The 21,969-nt window shown below is 38.7% G+C and overlaps 1 protein-coding gene across 1 annotated transcript in view; it reads right to left on the reverse strand.

The window, feature by feature from the left end:
* LOC139150799 (lysophospholipid acyltransferase 7-like) overlaps positions 1-21,969 on the reverse strand; it is a 93,022-nt gene that overhangs the window by 43,141 nt on the left and 27,912 nt on the right. Inside the window, exons 3-5 of the mRNA XM_070723191.1 lie at positions 18,894-19,059; positions 7,890-8,247; positions 840-1,013 (exon numbers count right to left, since the gene is read on the reverse strand). Of these exons, the coding sequence (XP_070579292.1) occupies positions 840-1,013; positions 7,890-8,247; positions 18,894-19,059 (698 nt within the window). The remainder of the gene's footprint in view (positions 1-839; positions 1,014-7,889; positions 8,248-18,893; positions 19,060-21,969) is intronic.

A 21,969-nucleotide genomic window follows, 5' to 3' on the forward strand; every position in this document is an offset into this window, starting at 1 on the left:
AACTGCATATCAAATTTCAAAGCAATTGGACAAGCGGTTTCAGAGAAGAAGATTTTTTTACAAAAAACACCAAAAAATGCCCCAAAAATACAAATATGCAAATTTCACCACGTTTTGAATAAACTCAAGTGAGGTCACCCCAAGTGAACTGCACATAAAATTTCAAAGCAATTGGACTTGCGGTTTCTGAGGAGAAGGCAATTGTTGACGGACTACGACGGACGATGACGACGACGGAAAATCAACCTATTTGATAAGCTCCGCGTCGCTGACAGCGGAGCTAATAAAACCTATATGGCCCTGATATGGACCTTTTCTTATGGTCATATGGAGTACGGGCTGAAGCGCGATTGGGCCCTTCTGCCCTAAGATCTCAGTCCGCAAAACCTGTATAAGGGCTATAAAGATTAAAACACAGAAGTTCATATTTGAATTGATTTGCATTCATTTAGAGATCATTCAGCCAGTGATAGCAAGATGTATAGAAGTGCAATTTGATCATGTGGGTGATGTGGTCTTAGACATCTTGTGAGATTAATGATGTCATCAGTATCAGCATTGTCAGTCACATGCACAATATAGAATTTTTCAACAAACCGATTCAGCATCTCAACTTGCTCAGGTAATATTTTGCATTTGGATGGCACTACAGCAGCACTAATCTTATCTATTTCTTTACTGAACAAGATTCTAGGACAAATATAATGTATGGGAAAAACGGACAATTTTGTTAAGAGTTATCATCACTCTGGCTTTAACCATTTTGCATAAATGAAAACACTTGTGTTGCAATATAATGCAGGTATGAGATACATAAATCAATACAAGAATTATCTCACCTCCATGCTCTATTTGTTACTCTTCTATAGATGAAATTTGCAAGCCACCATTGGACCGTCATGTTCCACCACCTCATGGCATCACGGAACGTTGCCGTGAAGTCACAGCTATACCCGCTGATGTTGTGAATGGTTTCAAAGCTGTAATAGTCATCTACAGTCTTGTCTTTATCACTGTAGGACATTTACAGAAAAAGATACTACATTGTTACAATAAATACAGATATTTATTCTAGACTACATTGCTACAATAAAAACAGAATTTTACCCTGTGTTATATAAAAATACAAATAGTATCCTAGACTAGATTGTTATAATATTGTTATATTTTTCAGCAAGCTCTTCTGTAACTTTTCATTTGCATTTCCAGGGTAATTTGCTGCTCCTATTATTTCCAGTGAGCCCCTGCGTGAAAAGGGTTACAACAAATAAATAAATACAGGTAGATAAATAAATTATACCGTACTCGTCCGAGTATAAGCCCCCGGTTCGGCAACACTGAACAGCGGTAAAACTAGGGGAGGGGCTCATACTCGAGCAACCCCATGTTATCTGGCATGGACGCTTAATTTATGCTTAGCCAAATTTTATGCACGATTTTTTTCAACACCACTCGATCTTTCTATCGCTTTCAAAATCAACTTACACATCCAAAGAAATTGATTGTACAATCTCTGAATACAGAAATGACATTTTGGTGAAATTTCAGCGTCGAAAAAAACCCAAAACTTGAAACAAAGACATCATGTATGCTGCTGATTAACAGTATACAGGCATGCATTGCCTACACAGAAAGGCAATTCAATATTCCAGTATCAAACTGTCTACATCTTGTGAAAACAACAACATAGCAGTGAAAATTGGGCACCATTTTACAAGTGGTATAGCCACAAACTGATGACGTCAAAATCGCCGTACACAAAACACGGACGCCCCGTAATTGCGGCACTGACTAACTAATAAGGTTAAAATAATATAAATTTGCACTTTCTTCAAATCACTGTCACAATCTCCGACTGCTTAGTTTTTGTATCGGGTGAAGTACTTCGCTCGCTCCGTTCCGACAATTTGGTCAGCTAACCCCAATTTCTGGCTCCCACTGTGCTTCACCCGACACAAAATCAAGCAAATGAAGACCATCACAGAGTTTTTAGGGTTAGGGTTAGTTAGTTCATGTGATCGCGGCAATAATTCCGTCTCATTCCGGGTACAATATGTCCCCTCTCACGTTTTATTATTCATCAAATTTGTTGTCATGTACAAACTGACCCCGACGGCAATGGCCATATTGACCCCTTTTCAATATAGCCGTTGCCAAAGACGGCACACAGTTACATAACAGAATTCAGAGTTCATTCAAATGCAAATAATAATCAATATGACGGCCAAAAAATCTTTTTATGTTTTCATTTGCATTACTTCTTCTAAAGACCGAAAATCACACCTGTACATTAGTTCAAACTCTGTTATTGATTGGTTTAATTTTTTGTCCACAAATTTGTTTCCTTTATCTCCGCGATATGCCATCCAATAGATTTTTAGCCAGGCTGTATTATGGAAATTTATGAATACACGGATGTAAACAAAAAAAAATCTATATTGAATTCAAGTTCCGGATGTCCAAATACAGCTTGAGTCGACACAGTGACAGACATTTGGTGATTGGAGTCATTGGTCGCGATATTTGTGCTTCCTTTTTAATTTCTGTTGACCAGTGTACGAATGCCAATGCTTTATCGATTTGTTCCTACAGGTTCCAATATTATTCCGATGAATGGTAGAAGGCTTATTCTTCGTTGTCCAAGTCTCCTCAGTTCTCTCATTTCACCGCTAATCATTGTCTTCATTTTGAGGATCCTCAAACCTTCGCCCACACCAACACCTTTGAAGGCATGTGGATGCATGCCATGCAAAATTGGATTGGCTTCACACCTTCAGAGTTATTTCCAACTTATCTTTATGAGTTCATGCGGCGGAGGCGTTTCGGCGATAAAGCTAAGGTGTGCTTGTTCAACATATTTCAATTCTCTGTCCTTCAAGTTTACAGTCCCCTTCATCGATTAATTGCAACTCTGCACATAACACCATATTATGCCAAATGTTTTGAGACGGTCTAAAAACTAATATCACGCCTACATTGACAACTCAGGAGGCCACTGCTGCCGCTGATGTGGGCATCATTTTACAACTGGTATAGCCACAAACTGATGACGTCAAAGATGTGCGTACTTATGGAAATGAGGTCAAAGGTTACGTTCTAAAAGGGGCGATAAATTATTTTGGGGGCAAGAGTTAGGAATGGGGGCTTGGAAACTTAGGGGGAAATGATTGAAAAGAAGGGTCCCAATTTTTTACTATTTTCACTCCTTTCCCTCATTTTGCAGTATCCTATTACTCTATCCATGTCTTCTTCAGCCAGCCTGATACCTATGTGGAAGCAACGGTTGATTAATGACAAGGGAGAGAAGTGTTATTTTTAAGTTACGTTTTTTTACACAACAACTATTACCGCCACCGGGGGTCGAACCCAGCACCTGCTGCATGTGAAGCACCACCTATAACCTGTACTCCACGAGAACAAGTTGCGAGAGAGGGATGCAATGTTTCATATAAACGTTAGGATGATAATGCTAAGCAGGAACTGATGAATTTATAATGTTCACTTGTAATGATTTGAAAGTCTTTTACGCATTTTCCTTCTTTTATTGAATTTATGCCTCTGCATTGATTCTTTATTGCCCGTCTTTATTTTTTTCTCTGCATTGTCGTGTTTGTTGTGCAGATTTGTTATTTTTTGAATATTTTTCATATTATTTGTTGTATTTGCACAGTTAAAGTATTAAATTGTCACTTGTTTAGGATGTTTTATATGTTGAAAACTTTGTGTTTGACATTTATTATTGAATTTGTCATTTGCTGCCTTTTTTACAAAACGAAAGGTGTGTGTTCCGTTTTTGACAGGATACTCTTTTATATAAAAGTGGTTCGTTACTCAACATGTATGCAATGCGATATTTCATTGCTATTGTAGATGAAAATGTGAACAACAATTCGTTGGATATGCCACGAAAATTACATTTTAAAAATTCCGCCGATCGACGAAGTGAATTAAGTACAGAAGCAAACGAAATTCGCCGCCAATATAATGATTTAGGGTGCATATATTGTCACTAGCACGAACTTGGTCTGTTTGTGCATTCCCAGTATCACACATCAGGGCACCATTTTACAACTGGTATAGCCACAAACTGATGACGTCAAAGATGTGCGTACTTATGGAAATGAGGTCAAAGGTTACGTTCTAAAAGGGGCGATAAATTATTTTGGGGATAAGAGTTAGGATGGGGGCTTGGAAACTTAGGGGAAATGATTGAAAAGAAGGGTCCCAATTTTCACTATTACTGTCTATGCTCTCTCTAATTCTACTACTATCTTAACTCTATCTATGTCTATGTCTATATCTTCTTCAGCCATCTATACACCTATGTGGAAGAAACAGTTGAGTTAGCGAGAGAGAGAAAGCATTAATTATAAAGTTAGTATATTTTTATAACACCTTATGCTACCGCCGGGACTCGAACCCAGGACCTTCAGCATGTGAACCACTACCTATAACCTGTACTCCACGAGAACAAGTTGCAGGAAGGGGATGCAATGTTTAATATAAACATTAGTATGATAATGGTGAACAGGAACTGGTTAATTTATAATGTTCACATTTAATGCACATTTAAATTCATTTACGTATTTTCTTTCTTTTATTGAATTCATGGTAGTGTATTCGTTTCTTTATTGTTTGTGTTGATTTTTTTTCATTTTCGTCTTTGTTGTGCACATAATTTTGTGATTTTTTTCCCATATTATTTGGTGTATTCACACAGTTATTGAAAAACTGTAGCTTCTTTAAGATACTTTATTTATTGTTACATGTGTGTTTGATATTTATTGTTGAATTGTTTGCTGCCTTTTTTTACAATATAAAAGATATGTGTTCCATTTTTGACATAATATACTTTATATAAAAGATGTTCATCAGTTAGCATATGTGAAATGCAATATTTCATTCCTATTGTGGATGAAAATGTGAAGAATAATTCGTGAAACATACTACGACAGTTACATTATAAAATTCCGCCAAATGACAAAGTCAATTCAGTACTGAAGCGAAAAATAAATTGGCTGTCAATGTCAAAATGCACGGTCCATACAGTCACTATCAGGGCTTGTTACTACTTCGGTTTTCTACCAATTGACGAAGTGCATGAAGTACAGAAGTAGACAAAATCCGCTACCAATATGATGTAGCGTCCATATTGTCAGTAGTATGAACTCATTTCTTCATGTGGTTTGTGCATTACCAGTGTCACACATCACATCCACGTTAGTGGCCTCCTGAACTGTTGACTTTGTCGTTTTAGTTTTGACACCATCTGAAAACTTTGCACAATACGCTAGCTGTTTAAAGTGCAGTGTTGGGTCGATGAAGGGGCTGTTAACTGAAAGGATAAAGAACTGAAATATGTTGAACAAGTGACATCCCAGCGTGAGCTTTATCGCCGAAACGCTTCCGCCACATAAACTCATAAAGATAAGTTGGAAATAAATCTCAAGATGTGTACCCCACCCTTCGCTTGGCATGCATCCACATGCCTTCCACGGTGTTGGTATGGGCGAAGGTTTGAGGATCCACAAAATGAAGAGAATGATTAACGGTCAAATGAGAGAACTGAGGAGACCTGGACAACGAAGAATAAGCCCTCCATTCATCAGAAATAATAGTAGAACCTGGACGAACAAATCGATAAATCAAAGGAATTAAGGTATTCGCATCACGCCGGTCAACAGAAATGAGAAAGCAAGCTGAAGAATCGCGATCGATGCCTCCAAAGACCCAGTGTCCATCACGGTGTCGACCCCGACTGTATTTGGACTTTCCGAACTTAGATTCATCAATTTCCACAATACAGCCGGGGCCACCAACCTGTTCGGAGGCATGATCGCGAAGATAAAGAAAACAAATCTCACGACAGAAATTAAACCATCCACAACAGATTTTGAAGAGATGGAGAACTGAAAAGAAATATCAGTAACTGAAAACTTAAAACACCAAAAATACATCAACTGTAGAATGGTGACAAAAGGTAAATGGCATAAATGAAACCAACTGTCAGTGCGGACTGAAATAGCCGCGCCGCAAGAGCGGTCGGGACAGCACCAATGGTATGTATCCCGGCCACTCCGGCGACGCAACCTCATATCTCTGCCGCACTGACAGTTGCGCCTCTTGTGTAACAGGCCATTCTTTGACACCATTCTACAGCGGTTTGTTCATCCGGCGTGACTTGAAGAAATAAATCACGAAGAGTTAACGGAAAAGAACAACCAATTGCTCCCAACACTGCACGCTGTGCCATGGTGTATCTAAAAGAGAAAGATAGGAATGCATGAAACATTACAGCGCCAGGAGTGCATTATTGAGTATAAAACAGAAATCCTGGTGACGAATATTATTACTGTTTGACTTACGTATATTGTATGCCTTTGAAATTATAGTTAAAATATAGTGAAAGCTATCAGGTTCGTCTAATATTTCTGATAGCAGCAAAGCAGCCAGAAAGAGACAGTGTGCAGCCTATGCCGGCTTTTTATAGTGTACGGTGAAACAATGCAGGTGTGAATTTTAGTGTGTCAGAAAAGTATGCAAATGAAAGCAGAGAAAGTTTTTTGGGGCCGTCATATCGATTGCTATTTGCATTTCAATGTACGCTGGTTTCTGTTACGTAAGATGATGCCGTCTTTGGCAAGTGCGGTATTGAAAAGGGGTCAATATGGCCATTGCCGTCGGGGTCAGTTTGTACATGATAAGAAATTTGCTGAATAAAACGTGAGAGAGGACATATTGTACCTGGAATGAGACGGAATTATTGCCGCGATCACATGAACTAACTAACCCTAACCCTAAAAAGTCTGTGATGGTCTTCATTTGCTTGATTTTGTGTCGGGTGAAGCACAGTGGGAGCCAGGAATTGGGGTTAGCTGACCAAATTGTCGGAACTCCGCTCGCTTTGCTCGCTCCGTTCCGACAATTTGGTCAGCTAACCCCAATTCCTGGCCCCCACTGTACTTCACCCGATACAAAAACTAAGCAGTCGGAAATTGTGACAGTGATTTGAAGAAAGTGCACATTTATATTATTTTAATCTTATTAGTTAGTCAGTGCCGCAAATACGGGGCGTCTGTGTTTTGTGTACGGCGACTTTGACGTCATCAGTTTGTGGCTATACCACTTGTAAAATGGTGCTGAAAATTGTAATAATCACCAGGAAAAGTCTCCACAAACTAAAGGATAATTGCTTCAAACAAAAGAAACTGCATGTTTCAAGCATGAAAACATCATGGCCGTGAATGGAAAATAAACAATGGCGGACATGAGTGAGACTATTCTATTTAGGCGACAGGGGTGAGCAGGGTCAAAGAATCAAGATACTACTGGGAAAACATGAATTTTCCTTACGATGCTGTCAAGGGAACTCCAGTTTCCCATTGTTTTAACATCTTTTAATAGTTTCTTTATTATCTAAAAGTAATTTAACCAGTTAAATGACCAAATATACTCTCCTAACCTTTCTGTATTTGAGTTACACTAGGGTAGGGGCTTATACACGGATGTAATGCATTTTCTAAATTCCTATGAAATCAGTAGGGGGCTTTTACATGAGCAGGGGCTTATACTCGGACGAGTGCAGTACAGATTTTTATCCTATGTTATGATGAATACAGATATTTATCCTACACTGCATTGTTATAATAAATACACATATTTGCTGTGCTTATAGTCAAAGTATATGTCATTGTACATTTTGGACTACCAGTACTGTACCATCTCAATCAATCTGCTTCTTTCAATATATGGTACATCTAATTGGAGTATCTTGACATGGTGTAATGATGATGTATATGAGACAAATTCACAAACATTTTAACATTTAAAATTTGTCAAACCACCATAAACCGATGGGCAATTACTGGAACAAAGTTTTACAATCTAACCTGTCTTTAGGGATCTCAATAGTTGGTCCCTGTCCACATTTTGGTTTGCTGGATGCTGGATATGCTCCAAGTGTTGACATGACACAAACACACTCTGACAGCACCCAGGCCGAGTACATCCTGGTACGAAACACAAAGAACATAGGAACCATGTAGAAAGTTGTGAACCAGGAACTGTAGGAGTAGAATTCATCTGTCATGGCATACTGTATGGTGATGTAGTGAGAAGAGATAATGAACATTGAACCATATAATGCCACATATTTCAGTCTTTGCAGGAATGGCTTCAAGATGGGTATTTCAGAGGAGTTGTCATTGTGAATCATGTCGTAATATGTCTTGTACTTGTAGTATGGACCTGAAAATAATAAACATTTTATAAGTTTGAAAATAACAGCTAACAGGGCCCACTTTGAATGTTGGTGTTTTAGACACTAAAACAAACATTTTATTCATAGATCTTGGTAATTATGTACATTGCTTGTCCTGCTATACCCCTTGCTGGTACATTCGCGTATAAGCCCCTACCCTGGTTTAGGTCAATATTTGGAAAGGTTAGATTGTGTAATGGATCATGACAGTTGCAATTGGTAAAATAACTTTTCAGACCAAAGAAACAAGTTAAATAATGCAACAATTTAAGTTTCATGACATTACCACGAGGAGAGGGCATATTTTTCCAGTGCCTCATAGTGTATTCCCTGTTGCTTAATACCGGAAGAACAGTCCTACCACATGGTCATACCCAGGGTCACAACCACCATTTTCCATTTTCTATTGTCATCCACGACGTTGGCTTTCATCCTCTAAACATGCACTTTCATTTCATTAGGCAATTATTTTTCACCATTCCATGAAGAGTTTTGAAAAGTGCAATGACTATCAAGAATTTCACTACTATGTTGTTGTTTTCACAAGATCACTTTTGATCTTGGAAAGCTAAGTTGCTCTTTTATGTGCCAATGTATGTTCACACTCTATTGTTCATCAATGCTGATAGGCAGCATACATAAAATCTTGTTTTCTCCAAGAATTTAAGCAGAAATTTCACCAAATTGTCACTTATGTATCCAGGGACTGTAAATCAGTTTAATTTGAAACAGCGCTACAACAATCCTGTCACTTAGGCTGGGAAACCATCAACAAGTAAAATAGATTTTTTGAAAGTGCTTGAAAGTTTTAATGGTGTTATATTGCCCTGTATAAAGTGTAAATTAACCATGAGTGACCACATCGAGTTGCTTGAGTATAAGCCCTGGTATAACAGGAGTTTTGTGTTGGCCAACCAGGGGCTTATACTTGGCTGAGTACAGTACAGTATATTAGAGGGACTATGTATTCCTTTGAACATTGAACTAGCATGTATGGCAATTCACAAATATACTGTACCTACTACCCCAATCAGACGTGCCATTGACATATTATTGTTCCCTTTGACTCAAAAAAGTTGCAAAAAATGTATTTGCTTAAGGATGATAAATACCTTTTAGACACTTTCAGATTTTAATTTTTTCTCAATTGAAGAAGTCCCAAACCCCAATAAAGTATATTTTCTGAAAGCCCTGATATAGAGCTATCCGACCAAGCACAGTACACGGTCTTTATTTGCATAAGAGTCACGTGACAAGCGTTTTGCTGAACCTTCCAAAAAACGGTTTTCCTGCCCTTTAGCGAGCATGCTGCAAGGTTTTCAGTTGAAATTTCTTCATTGACAAGCCTTGACAATATCCTTCAAATACGTGTCTGCAATTTTTTCTCCGCGTCTCCATTCAAATTATATGGCGTGACAATTACAATTCCTTGAAAAGCACCTTAGTCTAACACCTTCAAGAGCGCATAACAACAAAACAAAAGCATATAAAGGAAATCCCAGACACTGATTTTGAGTTCATAATGTTTCCAATGGACATTGTGAATTTCAAGCAGCTGGTGTTTGTGAGCGCAAATTGACGAGGTGACAAAGAAGGCTATCTCAATCACACATTGAATTCGAGAAAAACGCAAAAAAACTGTTTTGTTACTTTGATGCCACGGCATTTGATAATTAAACGTGCATTAACCTAAACGCGGGCATATTTCGTTACCTAGTGGTAACGTAGACCGGGAATGACAGTTGTTCAAAGAAAACGTCCTAGGAAAATAAAATGAATCGCGGAAACTACCGATTTTTTGAGCCTTCGTTCGGGCACATCACTACATCGAATGGTTTCAGAAGACGAAAACAATGACGTCAGCAGTCATTACTGATATTGGGCGTGTCCTAAATTCATATGTAAATAAGCTTGCCTGTGTTCCCTAGATAAACACTGCAATGCGACGTAGACTTAATACTATCAGACTATTGTTTATTGTTCACAAGTTGTGAGAAGTAATCTAATAAATGATGAAAACGACGCCGAGCACCGCAAAGCGGCGCGTTCAACCTCCTACACAAAACTATGGGTATTTTTGAGATATAAGCTTACATGTATAATTAGGGTTTTCATACGAAGTTTGGTAGGTACCAACTGATGTTTCCATATTTTGACGAGTAGCACAGCAACTTTATCATGCCCTCAACAAACAGCTCATTATAAATCCCCATTTAAGGTAGCTAAATACCTTTTAGACACTTTCAGATTTTTATTTTTTTCTCAATTGAACACGTCCCAAACCCCAATAAAGTATACATTTTCTGAAAGCCCTGATATAGAGCTATCCGACCAAGCACAGTACACGGTCATTATTTGCATAAGAGTCACATGACAAGCGTTTTGCTGAAGCTTCAAAAACCCGGTTTTTCCCGCCTTATGCAAACACGCTGCAAGTTTTCCGGTTAGAATTTCTTCATTGACAAGCCTTGACAATATCCTTCAAAACAATGTCTGCGATTTTTTCCCGGAGGCTCCATTCAAATTATATGGCGTGATAATTAAAATTCCTTGAAAAGCACCTTCATCTAACACCTTTAAGAGCGCATTTAAAAAAAACAAAGGCATATAAAGAAAATCCCAGACACAGTTTTGAAGGATATAATCAAGGCTTGTCAATGAAGAAATTCCAACCGAAAATCTTGCAGCGTGTTCGCATAAGGCGGGAAAAACCGGTTTTTGGAAGGTTCAGCAAAACGCTTGTCACGTGACTCCTATGCACATAATGACCGTGTACTGTGCTTGGTCGGATAGCTCTATATCAGGGCTTTCAGAAAATGTATACTTTATTGGGGTTTGGGACGTGTTCAATTGAGAAAAAAATAAAAATCTGAAAGTGTCTAAAAGGTATGTAGCTACCTTAAATGTATATTTAAATTTATTTAGTGATAACTGTCCCAGCCACACGACCTACAGTGTAACTTTTTTGCCATGTAATTTCTAGGCTGTAGACTGGCCAAAAATTTGTCTCACTGAACTTAGGTGTCATTTATTCGTGCATGTAAAACTCTAAGCACCTTCGCATCAAAGGAAAGTTTGTGGTCAACCCATTTTTTTAAGGGTCACATCTAGAACCACTTTGTAGCAAACAGTTCAAAAAACGAGTTAGTAATTACTCTCCAATTTTTCTGGCTTTGTAAGTGTGTTCTGGGCCAGACAACGATCACTGACTGTGGACTTGTCTTGAGCGGCATGATGAAAACCATTTTGTTGTGTGGCTCGCGTAAATTTATTTATGTGTCTGTGTTTTGGCTCGTAAAATGTATTAGCCGACATTTCACATTTGGTCAAACAACAATTTGATCGCGGCTGGGTCTCGGAGAAAGTTTATTGCGAGTCCGTGACCACGGGGATATTAACAGAATGCGTTATTCTTAAAAACCCACAACATTAATTTTTGTACAAATAAGGAAATGCGGTACTTCGGTTTAACACTAAAATATCGCCTTCTTTGACATGTAACCAGAAATGGCATCGTTCGTTTGTGACTGCTGCCCGTTGCTGAGGTGCGGAGAGCAGTGGATAGCATGGATAGGCCAGCAGGACTTCTCAGCCTGGTTGAGATCATCTACGCGATAAATCAGTTGTCGATCCGAAAGGTGAGTTCGGCGATGATGTAATTTTTTGAGTAAACGTAATTGTTTTTGTATTTTTGTTTTGGTTTATGTTCCTATAAACTTCTTGCCAAAGTTTAAAATTGCGTCAAACGAAAATTGGAAATATTTCAAAAAGATCATATGGACACGAATTCGGACTGTAAACTATTGTATACTTTTCAATCGAGATGGCCTATGACCCATCATCTGATCATTACTACATGTATATGATGCAAATGTCTAGCTCAAAAAGGGTCCGTGGTCTGGTTTTTGAATTGCTCTTAGCTCGGATCAGTCAGTGGAGATTCCAAACCAAAGCAAGGTCATTCGAACATAATGTAGAAAAGTCGATATGTTTTACCCGGCAACATTTCCAGATCGGTCAGAGGAGAGGTCTAGATCGGTGTATTTTTTCGCACACAATGTAGGGGGAATACAAGTTCGGGGAAGGGGGATGTAGCCTGATCGACTGTCAAATAGGCCAAACCCGGAATTCGAATCGACCATGGTACAAACAAAGCCATGTGCACAAACGCGCACAGACGTACGTGTATTTCCATACGCGTTCAGTACACATGTGGGTTTGTTTGTACCGGCATCACGTGATTATTTGGGCGTACTGAGTATGTAGAACGGCGTACGCATCACGTCTTTTTCATTCCGGAGTAGAACCATTGAATGACATTGCAACCATTTCCAAAATAAAATGAAACTGAAACCTTTGGTGAGGTACTGTGACATAATCTTTATTCACTTTGATTACGTTGAGATGCACTGAGGAAGGCGCATAATAAGCTTGCCACGTGAACTTTACCGAGTTTGACCGATCTGTAAACACAATCTCTGCACCAGAAAAGAGATGTTTCGGTTTTTTGGGGGTTCCAATTAGTTTGGAGCAGGGACAATTTTGGATGTCGGACTTTATCAGGTATAAAAACTATAATCAGAAACGAACATAATAATTTGATGTTCGGCATTATAGGTTGAGATTCTGGGAATGTCAGACATTGTATTGACCGACATTATATACCAGAAAAGGTCCTTGTTTTTGGTATTTTTTTTGGCCCTAATTTCATTCGGAGCAGGATCTAAGAATTGTGAGTGTGGAACTTTGTTGCGTGTCAACTCACATGTAAAATGTTAACAGAAGTGGACGTATTTTTTGGTTTTCGGTCGTAATATTTTAGTTCGACAGAGAACAGTTTTGGTTGTCTTACAGTCTATCGGGTATAGACGTGAAACATACTGGAAAAACATGTAGATTTTGGCCGCAATGCGTTTTCAGGGGAAAAAGTTCTGTAATATGTCGAAAACTGACTTATTGGACTAGGCTTCGGAGGGACTGTGCTTCAACAAACATTGTTACGGTTTATTGTCGGGACTGTGTTTCAACAAACATTATTGTTACGGTTTATTGTCGGGACTGTGTTTCAACAAACATTATTGTACGGTTTATTGTTGACAAGCGGGAGTAATCCTGGTTTTTGGAGAAGCCCAACCATGTCACTATGTAAATTATCCAATGTTGAGTCACTCAAGATGGATTATATGCAAATAGTAATGCAAATGTGTCCACAATGTTAACAAAAATTCCCTGATTTCACGTGGGATAGCCACGTGCATTTGTTTTGATTTTTAAAAATCGTGCATTACATGGAAACCATTACTTATCTCGAACAAGTCATTGACAATGACATAGTCCCCAATTGTAATAGGAGTATTAGTCTTGATGGGGCAGGGAAATGTGGTCATTAAGAAGTATCACTGGAGTGTATATGTTGAGATCTATGGGCATATAGGTCTATGTCGTTGTTCCCACTTTGAAACACATGAGGCATCACAGTATGTGGTTTATCCCATGATGCAACTCGATTCGTACACACTGAGATCACCATTCTACCACTGATGGGCCTGAATTAAAGGTGTATTCTCAGAGAATTTTGAAAATTAGACAGAACAAGTCATTGTCAATGACATAGTCCCCACTTGTAATAGGAGTATTAGTCTTGATGGGGCAGGGAAATGAGGTCATTAAGAAGTATCACTGGAGTGTATATGTTCAGATCTATGGACACATAGGTCTATGTCATTGTTCCCAATTTGAAACAAGGGGCATGTATAAGTTATGGTTCTAAATCAGGAAAAAAGATCAGACCTCTAGCTGTATTGGCCAGCCAAGAAATACATATGTGCATAATAAATGAGGTACAAGATGTGACATCTTAAGGTCTATTATCCTATCAAAATCGAAGCGTAAAGAACTTGTGGTTACTGAGTTATGCATATATATGCATATTCAAGGTCAAAGGTCATCAAGGTCACGTGACATTTTGAAAAAAAAAACATTGTATTGCTAATTAATCCATATATGCCAAAATTCAGACCTCCAGCTCTATTGGCTTGCCCACAATTATATATGGGCATAATTAACGAGGTAAAGCATGTGTTGTCATAAGGTCTCCCATCCTACTAAATATAAAGGACATAGCACTTGTGGTTACTTATTTATTGACATTATCGTGTATTGTAGGTAAAAGGTTATCGAGGTCACATGACATTTTGTCAAAAAATTTCTATCCTATAGTCTATCCCTATATACTAAAAATCATACATTTACTTCTATTGGCTTGCTCAAAATTAGATATGCACATAATTAATGAGGTACAATATGTGGCGTCATAAGGTGTCCCATCATACCAAATATGAAGGGTATAGCATTAATGGTTCCTGAGTTATGGACAAATATGTATATTTGAGGTCAAGGTCACCGAGGTCACATGACATTTTGTCAAAAAAATTGTATTGCTAAGTTATCCCTACATACCAAAAATCAGACTTCTAGCTCTATTGGCTCGCTCAAAATTAGATATGCACATAATTAATGAGGAACAATATGTGGCGTCGTAAGGTGTGAGTAACCTTGTGTCCCATCATACCAAATATGAAGGGTGTAGCACTTGTGGTTACTGAGTTATGGACAAATATGTATATTTGAGGTCAAAGGTCACCAAGGTCACGTGACATTTTGTCAAAAAATTGTATTGCTAAGTTATCCCTACCAAAAATCAGACCTCTAGCTCTATTGGCTCGCTCAAAATTAGATATGTGCATAATTAATGAGGTACAATATGTGGCGTCATAAGGTGTCCCTTCATACCAAATATGAAGAGTGTAGCACTTGTGGTTACTGAGTTATGCACAAATATGTATATTTGAGGTCAAGGGTCATTGAGGTCACATGACATTTTGTCAAAAAATTGTATTGCTAAGTTATCCCTACCAAAAATCAGACCTCTAGCTCTATTGGCTCGCTCAAAATTAGATATGTGCATAATTAATGAGGTACAATATGTGGCGTCATAAGGTGTCCCTTCATACCAAATATGAAGAGTGTAGCACTTGTGGTTACTGAGTTATGCACAAATATGTATATTTGAGGTCAAGGGTCATTGAGGTCACGTGACATTTTGTGAAAAAAATTGTATTGCTAAGTTATCCCTTCAAACCAAAAATCAAACCTCTGGCTCTATTGGCTCGCTCAAAATTAGATATGCACATGATTAATGAGGAACAATATGTGGCGTCATAAGGTGTCCCATCATACCAAATATGAAGGGTGTAGCATTAGTGATTACTGAGTTATGGACAAATATGTATATTTGAGGTGAAAGGTCACCAAGGTCACGTGACATTTTGTCAAAAAAAATTGTATTGCTAAGTTATCTATATATACCAAAAATCAGACCTCTAGCTCTATTGGCTCGCTCAAAATTATATATGCACATAATTAATGAGGTACAATATGTGGCGTCATAGGGTTTCCCATCATACCATATATGAAAGGTTTAGCACTTGTGGTTAGTGAGTTATGGACAAATATGTATATTCGAGGTCAAAGGTCACCAAGGTCACGTGACATTTGTCAAAGTGTCTGAGATATCTGCGTGAACGGATGGACTCACATGGATGGACTCACGGACTGACATGACCCAATCTATGAGCCCCCTGGACTTTATCTATGGGGACTAAAAACTGTGTCACTGCATCCTTTTTGCAATATGCATACAATGAGAAACTAAATTTTTATTTTTTTTGGCCTTATACATGGGAGTCTATGGACTGCCTTATACATGGGAGTCTATGGACTTCCTTATACATGGGAGTCTATGGACTGCCTTATACATGGGAGTCTATGGACTGCCTTATACATGGGAGTCTATGGACTGCCTTATACATGGGAGTCTATGGACTGCCTTATACATGGGAGTCTATGGACTGCCTTATACATGGGAGTCTATGGACTGCCTTATACATTGGAGTCTATGGACTGCCTTATACATGGGAGTCTATGGACTGCCTTATACATGGGAGTCTATGGACTGCCTTATACATGGGAGTCCATGGACTGCCTTATACATGGGAGTCTATGGACTGCCTTATACATGGGAGTCTATGGGGGTGAAAACTAAAAAGTCCTCTAACACGGCCAAATTTGATCGCATTGTGAAACAAATCGACGTGCATCTGTATGAGGTAGGGTACTATCCTTGTACCAAGTTTGAACGAAATCGCTCCAGGCGTCTCTGAGATATCTGCGTGAACGGACGCACGGACGCACGGACGGACGCACGGACGCACGGACGCACGGAAATGACCAAACCTATAAGTCCCCCGGACGGTGTTCGTGGGGACTAAAAATGACCGATTTGGTATTTATCATCCTTAAGGCAAAGTCAAGGAAATTTCAAGAAATCCTTTATCTGACTCAAAGACTTCAGAAATCTTAAAAGATTGGAACATAATTCTTATGTACCCTCTCAGATTATTGAATCAGTTCACAAAACAAAATTACTTAGTTCAGATCAAAACCCATCACCCCTAAACGAAAGTTCAAAAGCACAAAATGTAGATGTCTGATTGAGAGTACGATGTAACAATTTGCTATAGCTACTAAAGAATAAGTATCCCCTGGCTAAATTACATTGTCCAGTAACTGATCAAACTTGAGTACTAACCAGGCATTTTACCACATAAAAGTGTCATTTTACTTCCCCTTTTCACATCTCTGTGCTTTTTCTCAGCTGTTGACAAGTCATGCTGGTGTAAATACATGTACAGTGTAGGCTTCCACAAACTTTTCACAGTCATTATGGTGTTTCTTGGAACTGCTTTTATCACATGAACTGGCCCGAATTCCCACCTGTGTGACGTAGAACAGGACGGATAAGAAATCCGAATTACCCCTGTTGTACGTCATCAACCGGAACTTTTTTCTTGCATGGTACCCTTCATGCGGGTCGCGACGTGAACATAGACCGATTTGTCGTGATCGATGCCATGTGCCATGCTCCCATGACACTTTTTCAAAAAAGGTGACCCGATAATTCACACATGGAAACATAGAAGGCATGTCCAGCGAAATTTCGAGTCGCTAAAACTATAGCTGTTCCCGAGAATCGAATGGGGATACCGCCGATCCAGTCGAGTCGCCTCGTAAGGCTCAATGTGGACGTCGTACCTGGCGATCCCGGTTGGCGATAAACCTAAAATCTTCACCTCAACGGAAGTTCAACTGAATAAAGGAGTACAGTATAATCTTCGGGAAAGCGACATACAGGCACAAGCATAAAGTCATTCGACTAACAACGATAACTTTCCTTTATCATACAAAAAATTCCGTAAATTCTTGCTCGGAATCAACCTGTAGCGGCGTAAGGTTGTAGCGCTAGCGAAGACATCAACTGTTGAGCTGTAGGCTATAAGCTTATGCATTGCAGCGCTGTGGAATCCGATGTACTTCGAAAGTTGACTCAGACAACACTCAAAACAGAGTTTCCGTCAAGTAAAATTAGGATGTATCTACGGGTGAGATATATGTCACTGCAAACATCAAAATCCTTAAGACGGAAACATTGACGACCGAGATTTTTGACGCCGGCGAGGCATGGAAGAGGACGTGACGGCAGCGTTGTGGGCGTAACATGCAATGAGGTACACTCTGTGTGTCATCGAACGGAATCTTTCGCGCTCGCCACGGTCGTAAACTTGTGTGATATTTTGAAAAGCCACGGAATCTCTGAGAATGAGAATTACAGTTTCGATCGTGTCGTTGCATTTACTTCATAAATCTATTTGTAAATATTCTGAATAACTCTGAATACTATGGCTATCCGTCGCTAGCACGATGAAAGTTATGTCCACCGTACCGATGGCCGGCTTGCCTTGGCATCGGTACAGCGCGAGACAATGATTGACAGGTTCACGTGACAGAATCCGTATGTCTGGTTGGTGGAGATACTATTTGATGTAGCAAATTTCAGCTTGATGGGATTTATGAATGAAAGTATCTCCTGGGTGACGGGCTGCTTTACTCTTTAAATGAAAGTAATCCGCGTAAGTAAAACACAAATCGCGACGAAATTCATGCAATTTGTTACGATAATTTTGATCCATCTACGTCAAAAGAAAAATAAGAAGACTGTTCATGTGATAAATATATAATCCCATGGTATTTTTCTCTGTTTGACGTCATCGTATACTCGTGTTTTTCGCGGAGCCGCACAACTTACCATGGGATTATATTTAAGAACTGCTTTGAGCCAGCGCCTGGTTTACCAAATAGAGTAATTTTTCCCTGATACATGAGGTAGTTTTTTTGACAGTTTTGCTGAGAATTTTGTTTATTTTTTCACACAATGTATTGGAGAACTTGTGATCACAAAATAAAATTGTGAAAGTGAAGTTCACTAGTTGAATGGAGGTCAAACTACCTCTAAATGAACAATGTCACTTTTTGAATTAACTTATGTGATAATCTGAGACATTCTCTTAGTGATGCATTAAAAGTCTTCTAAAGAAAACTTCTTTTATAGAACATATATTGATTGGTTTAGAGCTGATGTGAAGATAGTGCATTATTATAGAAACAAACTCTCAACACAACAGGAAATCTTGTTTGTTAGAAGACCCATAGACTCAGTACCACATAATTCACATACCTGTCATGATACCAACGTAGCAATACGCATAATGGAAAATATCTAAGACTGATGGTTCATCGATGATAACTACCGGTGGTTTTTTTGAAGTGGCAGCATCACTCTGACCTATTTGGTTCACCTTGGCAGAGTTAGAGTCGTGAATCTCAAATGTCATACCAACCATCTGAAGAGAGACATACATCAATAAAATGAAAATGTTGAATTTGTTACAAATTGCAAGGGTGTAAACACTAAACAAGTTGCATGTCATGCATAAGTTGTTTGAAGTTTCTTAATCCGCCTGCAAAGCCATGGAAATCATGCAATGATTTACACTTGACAAACTTACGGTATGACTATGACATAAGAATTGTGTATATCTTGTAAGAATAAAGAAACCACATTTTTGAAATAACGGATGCAAACTTTTAGAGACACACATTTGCCACCCTAGAAACCAAAATAGTACTGTTTTACAAGTGGTATAGCATCAAACTGATGACGATAAAGATGTGTATACTTATGGAAATGATGTCAAAGTTTGCGTTCTAAAAGGGGCGATAAATTATTTTGGGATGAGAGTTTGGAATGGGGACTTGGAAACATAGGGGATAATGATTGAAAAGAAGGGTCCCAATTTTCACCATCTTCACTCCATTCCCTCATATTGTAGTATCCTAACTCTATCAACGTCTTCTTCAGCCATCCTGATACCTATGTGGAAGGAACAGATGATTAATTACAGGGAGAGATAGTGTTATTGGTTTTTTTAACTATTTTTTTATACAACAACCAACATTACTGCCAGGGCTCAAACCCAGCACCTTCAGCATGTGAAGCACTGCCTATAACCTGTACTCAACGAGAGCAAGTTGCAAGAAGAGGATGCAATGTTACAGTTAAGATTGTAATGCTATGCAGGCACTGGTTGGTTCATAATCTTCATTTGTATCGACTTTAAATTGATTTAGCCATTTTGGGCTCCTTTTCTTCAATTTTTGGCCTTGCATTTATTTCTTTATTTATTTTATTGTTATTTTTATTGCCAGGTTTGTTGTGCAGATTTCTTTACTTATTTTATTTTTGTTCTTTTTGTTTCATTGCAATGTTTGTTGTGAAGGTTTACTATTGGTTCAGTATACTTTCATATCGTTTATGGCTTTTGCATATACTCAAAAGTGTGGTTGTTGAGGATATTATATACTGTATGGTGAATATGTGGTGTTTGATATTTATTGTTCAAATTGATGTTTGATACTTTTTTACAATAACCAAAGTTATGTGTTCACTTTTTGTCATAATGCAGCTGATATGAAAGTTCTCCATCACTTAAGGCAGTATGCACCTCGAAAATGAAAGACTTAAACTTTTGCTCTAACTTTCCTCAATGAATCTTTCAATCATTCTCTTTCAAAATCAAGAATAAAAATAGGGGGTCACCGTGCAAATTTTTGTACTAGAGAAACAAATTACCCAAGATTTACCGATATTGGAAATTCAAAATGGCCGCCATCCCTGTGTTAACTCTATGGAGAAAAATAAAAATTTTCGAATTTCGAAAAACTTTGCCAGTGAAAAGTTTTCTTTCACCAAGAGCTTTAAAATGAACCCCCACATGTGGTATATCAGAAGAGAATTGTAAAAGTTTGAGAGTCCGAATGTCTGTCCCCGAGGTGCATTCTACCTTAAGGGAAACCTAAGTCCAGCGACATTGACCGTTTATCCCTTCCAAAATCACCCTTGAATAAAATGCAGCTCAATTTGCAACATAATTGCACGCGCCGACGACATCGGAGCGACGAAAAGAGACATTGAAGTAGACGACATTTATGGAAATGAGCTCGGAATCCCATGGGCGCAAAAGGGCTCATGGGAGGAGCGTGCGTGACGTCATCGGCGATACATGAACGTGTTTGACAGCCTACCAAAGCATTGGAGTCTATGACTGCAGGAGTACAGTTCTGCATGTTACGACTCTTTAATGCTCAGTAGCAAAAAAATAGTTAACTGTTGTTCAGTTGAGTGCAAAAATCACTCAGGGAAGAACAAACGGAGTCAGCTTTTACCGTCTTCCCACAGAACACCTTTTTCGAAGACACTGGCTAAAGAAAGTCGGGCGAGTTTAAAATCTGTAGGCCTAAAAGATACAACGTTATGTTCTAATTCTTTCAGGATGATTGTTTTATAAGGGATTTCGGGATTCTGATACCGATACAAGACCATACTACACAATGCGGTTCGTATCTTGACATGCTGAGTCAGCCTACTATCGCCGGTTTTAACCAGATAAATATTAATATTGGCGATTTCGGCCGGGGACTCTAAAATCCGAAGACAAAACTACACAAAGCGTCTCTTATCTTGACATCCCGGGTCTGCCACATCTCCGATATATAACCAATAAATATAGGCAATTTTGGCACTATACCTTGTAATATTGATATCACAAGATATTGGAATGACTTTTGCCTACTGTGTCTCGCACGCCGGGTGTGAGAAATCGCCGATATTATATTTACCCGATAAATATCAATTGCGCCGGAACTCCTAGGCTAATATCGATACCAGACGATCCTAGATTTACTTGCACTGTGTGGTGTTGGCATGCCGGGTCTACGAAATCACGGATATTTATTCGATAAATATCGGCGACTTAGGACTTTAACTCTGATACTAGACGATACTTTGTCAAATCGTGGGTAAATATCCGATGTATATCAGAGATCTCACCACCTAACAGATCTGACCACCCGAATACCTCTGTCCGACTCTTAGTTCAAAAATAGCATCCATGGCCGGAAGTCAAGAATACTGTATGTTTTACATTCTTAGATTTATTAATGCACGAAATACATTTTTTACATGTAAAGCATTTTTTTCATTAAATGTCCACACGGGAATTCGTCGAGAGGGCCGATCGGATATCATCAGGACTCGGGAGGCCCTTGCACAAACTAGGGCCTACATTCTTTAGCGTACATGTAAACATTTTTACTTGGCGATCAGGAATTGAACAGAGGACATATCGGAAATCATCGGGAGTTTGGGCTGGTCTTGTATGAAACACATTCCTTACAACAAGCTTTAAGACGAT

This window comes from Ptychodera flava, chromosome 15, assembly GCF_041260155.1.
Source record: "Ptychodera flava strain L36383 chromosome 15, AS_Pfla_20210202, whole genome shotgun sequence".
Classification (NCBI taxonomy): domain Eukaryota; kingdom Metazoa; phylum Hemichordata; class Enteropneusta; family Ptychoderidae; genus Ptychodera; species Ptychodera flava.